General features: G+C 47.0%; 1 protein-coding gene across 3 annotated transcripts in view; it reads left to right on the top strand.

The window, feature by feature from the left end:
- The window catches only part of LOC119934454 (CXADR like membrane protein), a 102,234-nt gene that overhangs the window by 68,315 nt on the left and 16,918 nt on the right, over nt 1-17,001 (top strand). For all 3 annotated transcript variants that reach the window (XM_038753953.1, XM_038753951.1, XM_038753952.1), the window contains exon 2: nt 6,662-6,819. In XM_038753953.1, the coding sequence (XP_038609881.1) occupies nt 6,662-6,819 (158 nt within the window). The remainder of the gene's footprint in view (nt 1-6,661; nt 6,820-17,001) is intronic.

Here is a 17,001-nt window from a genome sequence, read left to right as displayed (position 1 = left end):
ACTAAGGAGACTGAGGGAATGGCATGACCCGGAACATTCTGGAAGGGTCATGGAAGGTCCTGGAAGCAGTGTGGCCTATTGAAAGAGCACAGGACTGGGAATTAGGAGTCCTGGTTTCCAAGCCTGCCTGACTCTGACTTTCCTGTTGTGTGACCTGGGTTCTCTCTCACTCTCTCTCTCTCTCTCTCTCTCTCTCTCTCTCTCTCTCTCTCTCTCTCTCTCTCTCTCTCTCTCTCTCTCTCTCTGAGACTGTGACCCCATGTGTAAATAGGGACTTGGATCTGATTATTTCTGATTCTCTCCCATTGCTTACTACAGTGCTCTGCCCACAGAAATTGCTTAATGTATACTATTACTACTGCTGCTAACTGTTAGTACTACTTGTATCTATCCCAGAATTTGCTGGAAGTAAGCTGGATCTGGTTCTGGGTTGGGGGACCAGCGGTGGGAGGGTGACAGAAACTGAGAGTGGGGATGGCAAGTGCCCTCCTACCCACCCCCGCACACATATACCCCAACCCTTGCTGTCTGCAGTCTCTGGTTGCCAGCAGCCACAGCCTCTCACATTTTTCTCCACCCATTCATTTCATTCATTCATTCAATCATATTTATTGAGCACTAACTGTGTGCAGAGCACTGTACTAAGCACTTGGAAAGTACAATTCGGCAACAGATGGAGACAATCCCTAACCGACAATAGGCTCACAATCAAGAAGGGGGAGACAGACGACAAAACAAGCAGACAGGCATCAATAGCCTCAAAATAGATAAATAGAATTTTAGAGGCCCTGTGCTTTGTTCCTGGAGTTGTCTCCTGTAGGCCCCACCCCAACTCAAAAAACCACAAGTTTCCAGTGTGGAGGTGGCATGCGGGTAGTAAAGGGGCAGCGATGGTGTGGTAAAAGCCCCTGGAGCTCTGACTGGAGATTTGCCTTCTCTCAGCACTGGTGGGGATATCCAGATAACACCTCTCAGGGGTGAGAGCCTGACAAATGAAAGCCTCAGTGGGGAAGACTACAGCAAGGGGAGAAAAATGAGTTTTGGGCCTCAGTTTATGGGACACCAAGGAAATCACTTCCTCCATCTGAGCCTTAATCATTCTTCTTGAATGCATGTCCACTAAAATTCACCTCACCCCACTGGAGGCTCTGAAGGCTGGGAAGGACAAGGTTGGGTTTACTTGAGCAAAGAGGGAGTTCCGTTCAGGAGGAAAGTCACATATGATGAGTCAAAGTTAGAGCCGGGTGAGTCATAAGCGAGAGGCGGTGCGAAGTGGAGATGGGCCCCCCCCCCCCCCCCCCCCCCCCGCCGCATTGCAGGCCCAGGCTCGTGGAATTCGGCCGCAGCGGGGAGGCGGTGCTGAGGTTAGCCTGGGAAGAATGAAGAGTATGAGCTGGGATGGAATGGGAGAAGGGAGTAGAAATAGACAGCTGGTAGAAGAAGAGTAGAAGAGAGTAGAGGTAGACAGAGAACCTGAAATCAGGGCTTATCCATTTTTGCTTAATATGTAGTGAAGACAGGCTTCTGTCCAAGAATGAGCTCCTTTTCTTCCCTCCCAAACCCTGTCCTCTCCCAAACTTTCCTGTCACTGTGGATGGCACAACCATCCTTTCTGTCTCACAAGCCCGCAACCTTGGTGTCACCCTTGACTCCACTCTCTCATTCACCTCAGGTATTCAGTCCGTCACCAAATCCTGCCAGTCTAAACTTCACAACATCACCAAGATCCGCCCTTTCCTCTCCATCCAAACCACTACCACATTATACAATCACTCATCCTATCTCGACTGGATTACTGCATCGGCCTCATTTCTGGCCTTCCAACCTCCTGCCTCTCTTTTCAGACCATACTTCACTCTGCTGCCCAGATTATCTTTCTATAGAAACGTTTGGGGCATGTCACCCCCCACCCCCACCCCGCCCGCCCCTTAAAAATCTCCAGTGGTTGCCTATTAACCTCCGTATCAAACAAAAACTCCTCACTATTGGCTTCAAAGCTCTCCATCACCTTGCCCCTTCTTACCACACATCCCTTGTCTCCTTCTACATCCCATACATCCCAGTCCACACACTCCACTTCTCTGGTGCTAACCTTCTCACTGTGCCTTGATCTCTCCGGTCTCACCGCCGACCTCTGGCCCATGTCATACCTCTGGCCTGGAACGTCCTCTCTCCTCAAATCCACCAATCACTCTTCCCCCACTTCAAAGCCCTACTGAAGGCGCACCTCCTCCAAGAGGCCTTCCCAAACTAAGCCCCCTTTTCCTCAGCTCCCACTCCCTCCCAGGTCACTTCGAAGCAGCGTGGCTCAGTGGGAAAAGTCTGGGCTTTGGAGTCAGAGGTCATGGGTTCAAATCCCAGCTCCGCCAATTGTCAGCTGTGTGACTTTGGGCAAGTCACTTAACTTCCCTGTGCCTCAGTTACCTCATCTGTAAAATGGGGATTAAGACTGTGAGCCCCTCATGGGACAACCTGATCACCTTGTTACCTCCCCAGTGCTTAGAACAGTGCTTTGCACATAGTAAGCGCTTAATAAATGCCATCATTATTATTATTATTTGCTCTTCCCCCTCCTCCCCGCCCCATAGCACTTATGTATATATGTACATCTCTGTAATTCTATTTATTTATATTGAAGCCTGTTTACTTGTTTTTGATGTCTGTCTCCCCCCGCCCCAGACTGTAAGCCCTCTATGAGCAGGGATTGTCTCTCTTTATTGTTGAATTTTACTTTCCAAGCTCCTAGTACAGTGCTCTGCACACAGTAAGTGCTCAATAAATACGACTGAATGAACAAATGAATGAATGAAATGGTGCCTTTTAAATATTGTATTAAGAAGCGGAGCCCGGTAGTTTTGTGCGCTGTCAAATGAAGAGCAGAGAAGCTGAAAGCAGGGAGAGAAGTAAGGAGTCTGCAGCCAGAGAACAGTGAGAAGTTACCACTGTTACTGGGGAGTGGAGGCAGAAAAGACAGTGAGTAGGCTTCCTCAATTAAAACCTCATCTTCCTATTCCCGCTCCCCTCTGCGTTACCTATGCACTTGGATCTGTATCCTTTAAGCACTTGATATTCACCCCACCTTCAGCCCCATAGCATTTATGTACATAGTTGTAGTTTATTCTAATATCTACCTCCCCCTTTACATTATGAGCTCCTTGTGGGAAGGGAACGTTTTTACCAGTTTTTCATTCAATCGTACTTATTGAGCGCTTACTATGTGCATATTGTACTTCTGTATTGTATTCTTCCAAGTGCATAGTACACCGCTCCGTACACTGTAATCCCTCAAAAAATACCACGGACTGATTGATTGACGTTGAAGATATAGTAAAAGAGGGGGAAATGGAGGGAGAAGGGAGGGAGTAAGCATTTTTAAGAGATGAGTAGGGATGGGGTCCATAGTACAGGTGGAGGGCTCAGATTTTAAGAGCAGGCAGGAGAGGGTGGGAACTTTAAGAAGGTGAAGGAGACCCTCGGGGAGATCACCAAGAGAAGCAGAGTGGCCTAGTGGAAAGAGAACAGGCCTGGGAGTCAAAGGACCTGGTTTTTAACCCCAGCTTTGCCACTTGTCTGCTGAGTGACCTTGAGTAAATCACGTAACTTATCTGGGCCTCAGTTACCTCCTCTGTGAAATGGGGTTAAGACTAAGAGCTCCATGTGGAACAAGGACAGTGTACAACTTGATTAGCTTGAATCTACTCCAGCCCTTAATATAGTGCCTGTCATATAAGTGCTTAACAAATACCATTGTTTAAAAATCACTTCTAATGGCCTCTCTCTACCACATAATAGCGAGGACACTGGGGGTGAGGGGAAAGGAGATAGGGGCACCAAAGACTTTGGGAGGGAGTTAAAAGTCAGAAGTAGGTGGGACTCACTGGTGAGGGAGTCAATGATGGAAGAAGCCATATTGGTACCCTCCAGTAAGCCTTCCTAGATCTACACTCCAACTCCTCCAGCATTTAAGTATATCTCAGGAGCTCTCTCCTTCCCTGGATCTTGCATTTCCCTGTGCCTTCAGGGCATCTCTACCTGAATGTCCAACTGACACCTCAAACTAAATGTCCAAAACAGAACTTATCTTCCCGTCCAAACCCTGTCTTCCCCATGTCATTCCCACCACTGTAGATAATACCACTATCTTTCCTATCTCACAATCCCATAACCTTGGTGTTGTCCTCAACTCACCTCTTATCTTCCTACCCAAATCCTGTCCTCCCACTCACTTCTCCATCACTGTAGATGGCATCATTATCCTTCTGGTCTCACAAACCCATAACCTTGGCGTTATCCTTGACTCCTTCTTGTCATTCAACCCACATAGTCAAGCCATCACTAAATCCTATCAGTTCTACCTTCACAACATCACTAAAATCCACCCCTACCTCTCCATCCAAACTGCTACCATATTAATACAAGCATTTATCCTATCGCACCTTACTTATTGTATCAGCCTCTTTGCTTATATCCCTGCCTCCTGCTTCTCCCCTCTACAATCCATACTCCACTCTGATGCCCAGATCATTTTCCTACAAAAACACTCAAACCATATTTCCTCAGTCCTCAAAAAACTCCAGTGGTTGCCCATCCACCTCTGCATCAAACAAAAACTCCTCACCATTGGCTTCAAAGCAATTACTCACCTTGCCCCCTCCTCTACTCGACTACTCTACTACTACAACCCAGCCCACACCCTTTGTTCTATTGCTAACCTTCTCACTGTACCTCGATCTCACCTGTCTCACTGCCAACCTCTTGCCCATATCCTGCTTCTGGTTCTGGATTGCCCTCCTTCCTCATATCAGACAGACAATTACTCTCCCAACCTTTAAAGCCTTATTGAAGAGATATCTCCTTCAAGAAGTCTTCCCTGACTAAGCCCTCCTCTCCTCTTCTCCCACTCCCTTCTTCATGGTTCTGATTTGCTCCCTTCATTCATTCCCCCCACTTCCAGCTCCATGGCACTTCTGTATATATCTGTTATTTATTTATTTATATTAATGTCTGTCTCCCCCTCTAGACTGTGAGCTCGTTGTGGGAAGGGAATTTGTCTCTTTATTGTTATAATGTACTCTCCCAAGCGCTTAGTACAGTGCCTTGCATACAGTAAGTGCTCAATAAATACAATTGTATGAATGAATGAATCTGTCACCAAATCCTATTGGTTCTACCTTCACAAAGTTGTTGAAATCCACTCTTTCCTCTCCATCCAAACTGCTATCATCCTGCTCCAAGCACTCATCCTATCCTGCTTTGACTACTGCATCTGCCTCTTTGCTGACCTCCTGACCTTCTGCCCCTCACCACTCCAGTCCATACTTCACTCTGCTGCACGGATCATTTTTCAACAATAACATTCAGTCCGTGTCTCCCTACACCTCAAGAACCTCCAATGGCTGTCCATCCATCTGTACAGCCAACTCCTTACTATAAGCTTTAAAGCACTCAATCAGCTCACCCCACCCTACATCACCTCACTAATCTCCTACACCAGCCCAGCCTGCTTCTCTAAAACCAGCTTACTCACTGTGCCCTGATCGCATCTATCTTGCTGCTGGGTTGCCCTTTCCCACATCCTCCCCCTAGCCTCGAACTCCCTCCTCTTCCATATATGCCAGGTCACCACTCTTTCCACCTTAAAAGCATTATCAGGGTCACCTCCCCTCCAAGAGCCTTTCCCCAATTAATCCCTCTTTTCCCTGGCTTGCTCTCCCATCTGCATTTTCTATGCACTTGGATCTGTGACCATTAGACATGTGATATTTGCCCCCCCCTCAACAACACAGAACTTATATACTTATCTTTAAATTATACATTATAAATTACTTATTTATATTAATGGCTGTCCACCGCTCTAGACTGCAAGCTCATTATGGGCAGGGAAAGTGTCCACTAATTGTTATAATGTTCTCTCCCAAGCACTTAGTACAGTGCTCTGCACATAGTAAGCATTCACTAAATACCACTGATTGAGCTGGTGTGTGCATACAGAGAAGCATTTAGAGAAGCAGCATGACAGTGGAAAGAGCACTGACGTGGGAGTCAGAAGATGCGGGTTCTAATCCCTGCTCTGCCACTTGTCTGCTGTGTGACCTTGGGCAAGCCACTTAACTTCTCTGTGCCTCAGTTACCTCATCTGTAAAAGGGGGATTAAAACTGTGAGCCCCACGTGGGACAACCTGATTACCTTGTATTTACCCCAGCGCTTAGGACAGTTTTTGGCACATAGTAAGCACTTAACAAATACCATAATTATTATTTCTCTTTTTTATACTTTTGCACTCTTGTGTCTGCCTGTCTCCTTCATTAGACTGAAAACCCTGAGGGTGGGGAAATTATGCTTTGCTTCTTTTGTGTTCCAACAAGCGCTAAAGGATCTAGTAGAAACTGAATTAATACTACTGATCACTCAATCAGTGGTATTTACTGAGCCATGTGCAGAGTATTGTTCTAAGAACTGGGGAAAGTACAGTACCACAGAGTTGGGAGACAGGATCCCTCTCCATATAGAGCTTTCAGTCTACTGATAGACTAAGATGGACTGAGAAGACCCTCAGTGGTGTCAGGAGCACGACCCCGCCCCCAAGACTCCTCCTGCCTGCATTTTCAGAGATCCAGGGGGGAACCCATCCTCACCTTACTGTGCACTTCTCTCTTCCAGTTTCCAGTTATGCCGGGATGTCTGGGGCTCACATGGAGATTAAGAAGGTGGCCGATGAGAAAGTCATCTTGCCCTGCCACCACCAGCTGGGCCTGCAGGAGCAGCGCAGCCTGGACATCGAGTGGCTGATGAAAGACACAGCCGGAAAGCCCAAAGTGGTGAGTCTCTACCCGGCAAACACGAGCTCATTCTCTAAGTGACACTGACTTGGAGCTGAAGGAATTTTTAAATGGCCTCAGTCAGTTGGTGTGTTAGATAAGAGCTTCCAGCATTTATAGCATTCGTTTAAGTGCTTACTATATGCAAAACACTGTACTAAGTGCGGGGGTGGGTTCAACATAATCAGGTCAGACACAGTCCCTGTCCCAGCAAGGCTCACCGTCTAAGGTGAGTACTGAATTCCCATTTTATGGATGAGGAAATTGAAACAAAGAGAAGTTAAGTGACTTGCCCATGGTCACACAGCAAGCAATTGGTTGAGCTAGGATTAACCTACATCCTCCCAGGTCTGTTTTCTCTCCACTACGTCACGATGTTAGGCCGGGCCTCTTCTAGACATGTATTATTGTATGAGTTGGAAAACTAGATCCAGCCTCACAGAGAGCCACTGGGGCCTTGTCCTTCCTCTGACCCCCTCTGGCACTCAAAATTAGTTAAGTGCTTACTATGTGCCAAGCACTGTACTAAGCGTGGGGTAGATACAAGATAATCAGGTCCCACAAGGGGCTCAGATTCTAAGTAGGAGGAATAACATTTATCGAATCCCAATTTTGCAGATGAGGGACCGAGGTACTGAGAAGTTAAGGAACTTGACCAAGATCACATAGCAGGTGGGTAACAGAGGAGGGATTAGAACTCAAGTCCACTGATTCCCAGGCCCAAGACCATGTTCTTTCCCCTAGGCCACTCCAGTTCCCTGAAATAAATGAACATGGGCCTTGGCTGGCTAGTGCTGGCATGACCCGAGGAAGTCATTAGCTGCTGCATTCCTAGATGGTCTTTTGGGACTGGAATCAGGCTAAGGGTGGAATTTACCAGGGGGCAGAACTCACAGAGCTTTGGCCTCCGATGTTGCTCTCCTGGCTGTTTAGACAGGGCTCCTCTCCCCTCTAAGGAAGACTGCTTTAGAGAGGAGTACTTGGAGTGTGCATCCAAGAGACTTAGCAGTGAATTTAAACTCTCTCTGTGCCAGCTTCCTCTCCTGAAATCTGAGGTTCTGACGCTGGGGTACTGCACCCCTGGGATAAGCTTGTCCCAGTCACAGAAGGCCATGGTCTCTCCTACCAAAGATAAGTGTTCAGTCTGGATCTACATTGGAAATGATCCTATCTATTCAAAATGCAGTGGATTCCATCCAACCCTGCCTCTGTCAAAATCCATGGTGTTTCTCAGAGAATTTCACCCAGACTAATAACAATAATAATGATGGCATTTGTTAAGCGCTATGTGCAAAGCACTGTTCTAAGCGCTGGGGTGGATATAATGTGATCAGGTTGTCCCATGTGGGGCTTACAGTCTTAATCCCCATTTTACAGATGAGGTAACTGAGGCACAGAGAAGTTAAGTGACTTGCCCAAAGTCACACAGCTGACAAGTGGCAGAGTTGGGATTAGAACTCATTACCTCTGACTCCCAAGCCCATGCTCTTTCCACTGAACTTGGGTGGGTGCTGTCCAGACCTCTCGCCCCCTTTGCAATCTTTCACATTTCTTCCTGCCTCTAAGACATTTCCACTTAAATTCCATCCCCTCAACCCCTCCAGGCTTTCACATCACTCTGGAAAACACACCATCCTCCCATTCATTCATTCAGTAATATTTATTGAGTGCTTACTGTGTGCACAGCACTGTACTAAGCACTTGGGAAAGTACACTACAACAACAAACAGTGACATTGCCTGCACACAACAAGCTCACAGTCTAGAATGGGGGAGACAGACATCAATACAAATAAATAAAATTACAGATATGTACTTAAGTGCTTTGGGGCTGGGAGGGGAGAAGAGCAAAGGGATAAATAAAATTACAGATATGTACATAAATGCTTTGGGGCTGGGACAGGGGAAGAGCAAAGGGAAAGTCAGGGCAATATCCTTCATTCATCTCTTCCTTTCAACCCCCATCTTCAGTCAATCACCAAATGTTGTCAGTTTTACCTTCACAACATGTCCAGGATTCATCTCTCCCTCCCCACCCAAACTGCCACCCTCCCTCGTGCAGATGCTTGTCATATCCCACCCTGTGCATGGCCATTCTTTCATTCATTCATTCATTCATTCATTCAATCGTATTTATTGAGTGCTTACTGTATGCAGAGCACTGTGCTAAGCACTTAGAAACTATAAAAAATCCTCAAAAATCTCCAGTGGCTACCAATCAATCTGCGCATCAGGCAGAAACTCCTCACCCTGGGCTTCGAGGCTGTCCATCACCTCACCCCCTCCTACCTCACCTCCCTTCTCTCCTACAGCCCAGCCCGCACCCTCCGCTCCTCTGCCGCTAATCTCCTCACCGTACGTCGTTCTCACCTGTCTCACCATCGACCCCCGGCCCACATCATCCCCCGGGCCTGGAATGCCCTCCCTCTGCCCATCCGCCAAGCTAGCTCTCTTCCTCCCTTCAAGGCCCTGCTGAGAGCTCACCTCCTCCAGGAGGCCTTCCCAGACTGAGCCCCTTCCTTCCTCTCCCCCTCGTCCACCTCTCCATCCCCCCATCTTACCTCCTTCCCTTCCCCACAGCACCTGTATATATGTATATATGTTTGTACGTATTTATTACTCTATTTATTTATTTTACTTGTACATATCTATTCTATTTATTTTATTTTGTTAGTATGTTTGGTTTTGTTCTCTGTCTCCCCCCTTTTAGACTGTGAGCCCACTGTTGGGTAGGGACTGTCTCTATATGTTGCCAATTTGTACTTCCCAAGTGCTTAGTACAGTGCTCTGCACAAAGTAAGCGCTCAATAAATACGATTGATGATGATGATGATAATTTGGCAACAGATAGAGGCAATCTCTACCCAACAACGGGCTCACAGTCTAGAAGGGGAAGACAGACAACAAAACAAGTAGATGGGTAAAACAAGTAGACAGGTTAGTTGGTGGAGCAATTTGTCTGGTAAACTTGGAAGACAAACAAGACTTGGGCAGGCTAATACAACCCTGGAATCCTGTCAATTCTTGCTTCACAACATTGCTAAAATCTTCCCTTTCCTTTCCATCCAAACTGCAACTGTACTGATCCAAGCACTTGTTCTTGATTCCACCTTGACCACTTCATGAGCCTCCTCCCTGACTTCCCTGCCTCCTGTTTCTTTTACTTAATAATAATAATGGTATTTGTTAAGCACTTACTATGTGCCAAGCACTGTTCTAAGCACTGGGGTAGATACGAGGTAATCAGGTCAGATACAGTCCCTGTCCCTCACAGTATTAATCCCCGTTTTAAAGATGAAGTAACTGAAGCACAGAGAAGTGAAGAGACTTTGCCAAGGTCACACAGCTGATCAGTGGTAGAGCTAGAATTAGAACCCGTGACCTTCTGACTTCCAGGCCTATGCTCTATCCAATATGCCAAGCTTTTTCACTCTGCTGACCAGATCATTTCTCTAAAAAAAATTCAGTCCATGTTTACCCACTCCTCAAGAATCTCCAGTGGTTGCCCATCCACATACACATCAAACAGAAATTCCTTACCAGCTCATTGTGGGAATGGTATGACTATAATAATAATAATAATATTTGTTAAGCATTTACTATGTGCCAGGCACTGTACTAAGTGCTAGGGTAGATACAAGCAAATCAGGTTGGATACAGTCCCTGTCCTGCATAGGGCTTACAGTCTTATTCCCCATTTTACAGATGAGGTAACTGAGGCACAGAGAGGTGAAGTGACTTGCCTAAGGTCACACAGCAGTCAAGTGGCAGAGCCGGGATTAGAACTCATGACCTTCTGGCTCCCAGGCCCGTGCTCTATCCACTATGCCATGCTGCTTCCCTAATAATAATTAAAGTACTTGTTAGGTGTTTCACTATGTACCAAGCACTGTTCAAAGCACTGGGGTAGATACAAGTAAATCAGGTTGGACACAGTCCCTGTCCCACATTGGGCTTGCACTCTTAACCCCCATTTTACAGATGACATAACTGAGGCCCAGAGAAGTTAAGTGACTTGTCCAAGGTCACACAGCAGGAATGTGGCAGAGCTGGGATTAGAACCCAGGTTCTTCTGACTCCCAGGCCCAAGCTCTATCCACTAAGCTATGCTATTTTTCTCTACCAACTCTGTTGTATTATACTCTCCCAAATGCTAAGTACAGTGCTCTGCACACAGATCACTTAATAAGTACCACTGATTGATTTAATGGGTTCTATTCCCCACCCCTCACTAGCCTGCTTTGTGACCTTGGACAAAACACTTAACTTCTCTGTACCTCAATTTCCTCTACTGTAAAATAGGGATTTAATAATAACAATAATGATGATGATGGTATTTGTTAAGCACTGACTATGTGCCAAGCACTGTTCTAAGCGCTGGGGGAGATACAAGGCAATCAGGTTGTCCCAGGTGGGGCTCACAGTCTTAAACCCCATTTTACAGATGAGGTAACTGAGACATAGGGAAGTTAAGTGGTTTGCCCAAAGTCAAACAGCTGACAAGTGGCAGAGCCGGAACTGGAACCCACAACCTCTGACTCCCAAGCCCATGCTCTTTCCACTAAGCCATGTTGCTTCTCATTTAATACCTGTTCTCCCACCTCCCTAGACTGGGAGCCCCATGTGGGACAGGGATTGTGCCCTACATAATTAACTTGCAACTACCCCATTTCTTAAAACAGTGTTTGGCACATAGTGAGCTCTTAACAAATAGCATAATTACTATTATTTAAAGCACTCGATCAACTCTCTCCTACCTACTCACCTTGCTGATTTCTTACTATAACATAGCCTGCACGTTTCACTAACACCAACGTACTTACAGTAGCTTGACCTTGTCTCTCACCACCAGCCTCTTGCTCACAACTTCCTTCCTGCTGGGAATTCCCTCTCCCTTCATATGTGACAGACCACCACTCTCCCCACCTTCAAAGCCTTATGAAAATCACATATGTCCACATAGTAAGCGTACAACTGACTGATTGGTTGGTATCCTTAATAATAAAAAATAATAATAATTAAGGTATTTGTTAAGTGATGTGTGAGGCACTGTACAAAGCACTGGGGCAAATACAAGCAAATTGGGTTTGACGCAGTCCCTGTCCCTCATGGGGCTCACAGTCTCAAACCCCATTTTACAGATGAGGTTGACGGCACTACCATCCTTCCTGTCTCACAAGCCCGCAAACTTGGTGTCATCCTCGACTCCGCTTTCTCATTCACCCCTCACATCTAAGCCATCACCAAAACATGCCGGTCTCAGCTCCGCAACATTGCCAAGATCCGCCCTTTCCTCTCCATCCATACCGCTACCCTGCTCATTCAAGCTCTCATCCTATCCCGTCTGGACTACTGCATCAGCCTTCTCTCTGATCTCCCATCCTCGTGTCTCTCCCCACTTCAATCCATACTTCATGCTGCTGCCTGGATTATCTTTGTCCAGAAACGCTCTGGGCATATTACTCCCCTCCTCAAAAATCTCCAGTGGCTACCAATCTGCGCATCAGGCAGAAACTCCTCACCCTGGGCTTCAAGGCTCTCCATCACCTCACCCCCTCCTACCTCACCTCCCTTCTCTCCTTCTACAGCCCACCCCGCACCCTCCGCTCCTCTGCCGCTAATCTCCTCACCGTACCTCGTTCTCACCTGTCCTGCCATCGACCCCCGGCCCACGTCATCCCCCGGGCCTGGAATGCCCTCCCTCTGCCCATCCGCCAAGCTAGCTCTCTTCCTCCCTTCAAGGCCCTACTGAGAGCTCACCTCCTCCAGGAGGCCTTCCCAGACTGAGCCCCTTCCTTCCTCTCCCCCTCGTCCCCCTCTCCATCCCCCCATCTTACCTCCTTCCCTTCCCCACAGCACCTGTATATATGTATATGTTTGTACATATTTATTACTCTATTTATTTATTTATTTTACTTGTACATATCTATTCTATTCTATTTATTTTATTCTGTTACTATGTTTGGTTTTGTTCTCTGTCTCCCCCTTTTAGACTGTGAGCCCACTGTTGGGTAGGGACTGTCTCTATATGTTGCCAATTTGTACTTTCCAAGCGCTTAGTACAGTGCTCTGCACACAGTAAGCGCTCAATAAATACGATTGATGATGATGATGATGAGGTAACTGAGGCCCAGAGAAGTGAAGTGTCTTGCCCAAGGTCACACAGCAGACAAGTGGCAGAGGTGGGATTATTCATTCATTCAACCATATTTATTGAGCACTTACTGTGTGCAGAACAAGTGCTTGGGAAGTAAAATTCAGCAACAAATAGAGGCAATCCCTGTCCACAAGGGGCTCATAGTCTAGAAAGGGGGAGACAGACATCAAAACAAGTAAACAGGTATCAGTAGCTTCATTATAAATAAATATAATTATAGACATATACACATCATTAATAAAAATAAACAGAATTATAAATATTTGCTTATATACACAATTCCTGTGGGGTGGGGGGTAGAGCAAAGGGAGTGAGTCGGGGCAGCACAGAGGGGAGGGGGAGCTGAAAAAAGGCTTAGTTTAGGAAGGCCTCTTGGAGGAGGTGAGCCTTCAGTAGGGCTTTGAAGCGGGGGAATGTGTGCTGGTTTCCCCCTTTTAGACTGTGAGCCCACTGTTGGGTAGGGACTGTCTCTATATGTTGCCAATTTGTACTTCCCAAGCGCTTAGTACAGTGCTCTGCACACAGTAAGCGCTCAATAAATACGATTGATGATGATGATGATGGTTTGGCAGATTTGAGGAGGGAGGGCATTCCATGCCAGAAGTGGGTCAGAGGTCGACGGCGGGACAGGCAAGAACAAGGCATAGTGAGAAGGTTAGCACCAGAGTGGAGTGTGCAGGCTGGGATGTAGAAGGAGAGGAGGAGGGGGCAAGGATCACTATTGAGCTTTGAAGCCAAAGTGAGGAGTTTTTGCTGGATAGGGAGGTTGACAGGCAACTAGTGGAGATTTTTGAGGAGGGGGGGTGACATGCCCAGAACGTTTCTGTAGAAAGATAATCCGGGCAGCAGAGTGAATAAAGACTTAAGTGGGGAGAGTCAGGAGGTTGGGAGATCAGGAAGGATGCTGATGCAGTAATCCAGCTGGGATATGATGAGTGATTGTACTAACATGGATTAGAATCCACGACCTTCTGACTTCCAGGCCCATTCTCTCTCAGCTCCCCAATCTCTTCTCCCCCTACTGCATCTCCTTTGTACTTGAGCCTGTATTTCCCAAGCACACAGCTTCTCACCCCAGCCCTTAGGCTGCAGTATGTATCTTTGAACTATTGCTTTCCTTACCTATAATTTCATTCATTCATTCATCGTATTTATTGAGCCTTTATTGTATGCAGAGCACTGTAGTAATAATAATAATAATGACAGCATTTATTAAGTGCTTACTATGTGCAAAGCACTGTTCTAAGTGCTGGGGAGGTTACAAGGTGATCAGGTTGTCCCACGGGGGGCTCACAGTCTTCATCCCCATTTTACAGATGAGGTAACTGAGGCCCAGAGAAGTTAAGTGACTTGCCCAGGGTCACACAGCTGGCAATTGGTGGAGTCAGAATTTGAACCCATGACCTCTGACTCCAAAGCCCAGGCTCTTTCCACTGAGCCACGCTGCTTCTGGGAAAGTACAACGGAACAATAAACAATACAACAATCCCTGCACACAACGAGCTCTTGATCTAGCTAGTATAGAGTGTAGCCCATGTCAGTCTTCACGTCTGTTTCCTCTTCTAGATTTTAAACTCCTTAAGGGCTGGGATCGTGTTTTCTAACTCTATTGTCCTTTTCCAATATTTTAGTACAATGTTCTGTGCAGAGTGAGCTATCAATAAATACTTCTGATTGATTAATTGTGGTCTTTTCCTCATGCTTAATACACTGATTGATGGAAGGGGAGAAAAGGAAGTTACTGGGCCTCAGAGAAAAAATAAATAATTGCTCCCAGTTGAGCCTCAATCACTCTTCTCCAAAGCCTGTCTCCTAAAATGCACTTCACCCCCAGCTCTGATTCACCCAGCTACAAGTCTTGTGGCACTGAGCGGTCTGTAGACAACTGGCCAGTTCGGCCCTACCCAAAATATAGAGTCATCGTGGGTGCGTCTTTACACCTGGGCATTAGCGATTCAGGTTTGGTGAGACTGTTAATCCGTGGTGAAACAGTTTTTGCTTCAGGCAATAGAGACTGATTCAAACTGGCTTCAGCGAAAATACCACCTATGATTACCCAACTGTCTGAGCACTGGACAGGAGTTGCGTCAGCCTTAACTCCATAGCGCTAAACTTCTGTGTCTCGATCTCGCCTACCTCTTCGCCGGCCCCTATACCATGTCCTGACTCTGGCCAAGAACGCCCTCCTTCCTCCAATCTGACAGACGATTACTCTCCCCTACTTTCAAAACCTTACTGAAGGTACATCTCCTCCTCCAAGAGGCCTTCCCAGACTCAGCACCTCCTTTTTCCTCATCTTCTACTCCCTTCTGCGTCACCCTGACTCTGTTCTTCCACTCTCCCAGCCCCATAGCACTTATGTAAATATCTGTAATTTATTTGTATTGATGTCTCCCCCCGCCCCCACCCCAGACTGTAAAATCGTTGTGGGCAGGGAATGTGTCTGTTTAGTGTTGTGGTGTAATCCCCCAAGCACTTAGTACAGTGCTCTGCACACAGTAAGAGCTCAATAAATACGAGTGAATTAATTAATTAATTAATTAATTAGGGCAAAAACCAGAGCCCTCCTGCACATCGAAGGTATTCACTGCACATCAGCTATCTCATCTGTAAAACAGGGATTTTACAGCTGGGACAGGAGCTGTGTCCAACCTAATTAGCTTGTATCAGAGAAGCCAAATGGTGTAGTGAATGGTGTGTAGTCACAGGCCTGGGAGTCAGAAGGTCATGGGTTTTAATTCCAGCATCACCACATGTCTGCTGTGTGTCCTAGGGCAAGTCACTTCACTTCTCTGTGCCTCAGTTTCCTCATCTGTAAAATAGGGACTGAGACCCACAAGGGTCAGGGGCTGTGTCCAACCTGCTTGTATCCACTCCAGCACTTAGTGCAGTGCCTGGCACATAGTAAGTGTTTAACAAATACCATTTTTTTTGTACCTACCCCAGCTTTTACTACAATGCCTGGCACATAATAAGCACTTAACAAATACCATTTAAAAATCGAGGAGATCCTTGGTAAAACAGACAAAAGACCAAGGAGTTTTGAGTGTCCGGGACTATTTGGGTCTCCCTCCCTATTTTGATTCTAGCCCAAAACATAGAATCAGTACAACAGAGATCAGAGAGAGAGCCAGAGACAGACAGACCTAGTTCCCCTGAAATCTGGTATACTGCAGATTTCGACAGGCTCTCTCCCAGAAAGTGAAGCCACCAACCTCTTGCCAGAAAGTGAATCCCATCCATCTGTTCTCTCCCGAACGCGCAAGAAAACCCAAACTGTCCCTCTGTCCAGGAATTCTACCTGCAGATTGCGCCCCGCCCCCACTCTCCCCGGGGCGAACCGACGGCCGCCGCCCGAGCTGTACCCTGCTGCCTGGGTCTTCACTGCTGGCAGAGCCCCTTTCGGGCGCAGAGGGGCTGCTGAGGAAAGCTGCCCTCCGTTTTATAGACCCCGAAAGGCAAACACGGTCCAGACAGGAAAGGCGATCTTCCCCGGGGTGGGCCGCCGGCCGGGTCGTCTGTTGGAACGAGCCGAGCCGGTCGCCAAGCTCCGAATCTGCAGCCGAGCCGGGGGGAAGGGCGGGAGAAAGCCGCGGCGAAGGCTGGCGCCCGGGAAACCTGTCTTTCAAGACCTTCTCTGGTTTCATGGTCTCCTCATCCGCTCCTCGGAGCCAGGAAGAGCGGAGCTCCCCATATTGCAGTTAGGCAAACTGAGGACGGAGCCCATTAGAAGAACAGTGCTTTGCACATAGTAAGCGCTTAATAAATGCCATCATTATTATTATAAGTTTTCCCCACTTGGGTCGGCGGTAGAGCTGGGCCTAGAACCTTTCGATCCCTTCAAAGCCCTATTGAGAGCTCACCTCCTCCAGGAGGCCTTCCCAGACTGAGCCCCTTTCCTCGCCTCCTCCCCATCCCCGCGGCACCTGCATATATATTTGTACAGATTTATTATTTTATTTTACTTGTACATATTTACTCTTTATTTTGTTAATGATGTGCATATAGCCTTAATTCTATTTGTTC

The sequence above is a fragment of the Tachyglossus aculeatus genome, chromosome 11 (genome assembly GCF_015852505.1).
Source record: "Tachyglossus aculeatus isolate mTacAcu1 chromosome 11, mTacAcu1.pri, whole genome shotgun sequence".
Classification (NCBI taxonomy): Eukaryota; Metazoa; Chordata; class Mammalia; order Monotremata; family Tachyglossidae; genus Tachyglossus; species Tachyglossus aculeatus.
Note: the sequence above shows the minus strand (reverse complement) of the source record. Positions and strands in the feature narration are given on the sequence as shown.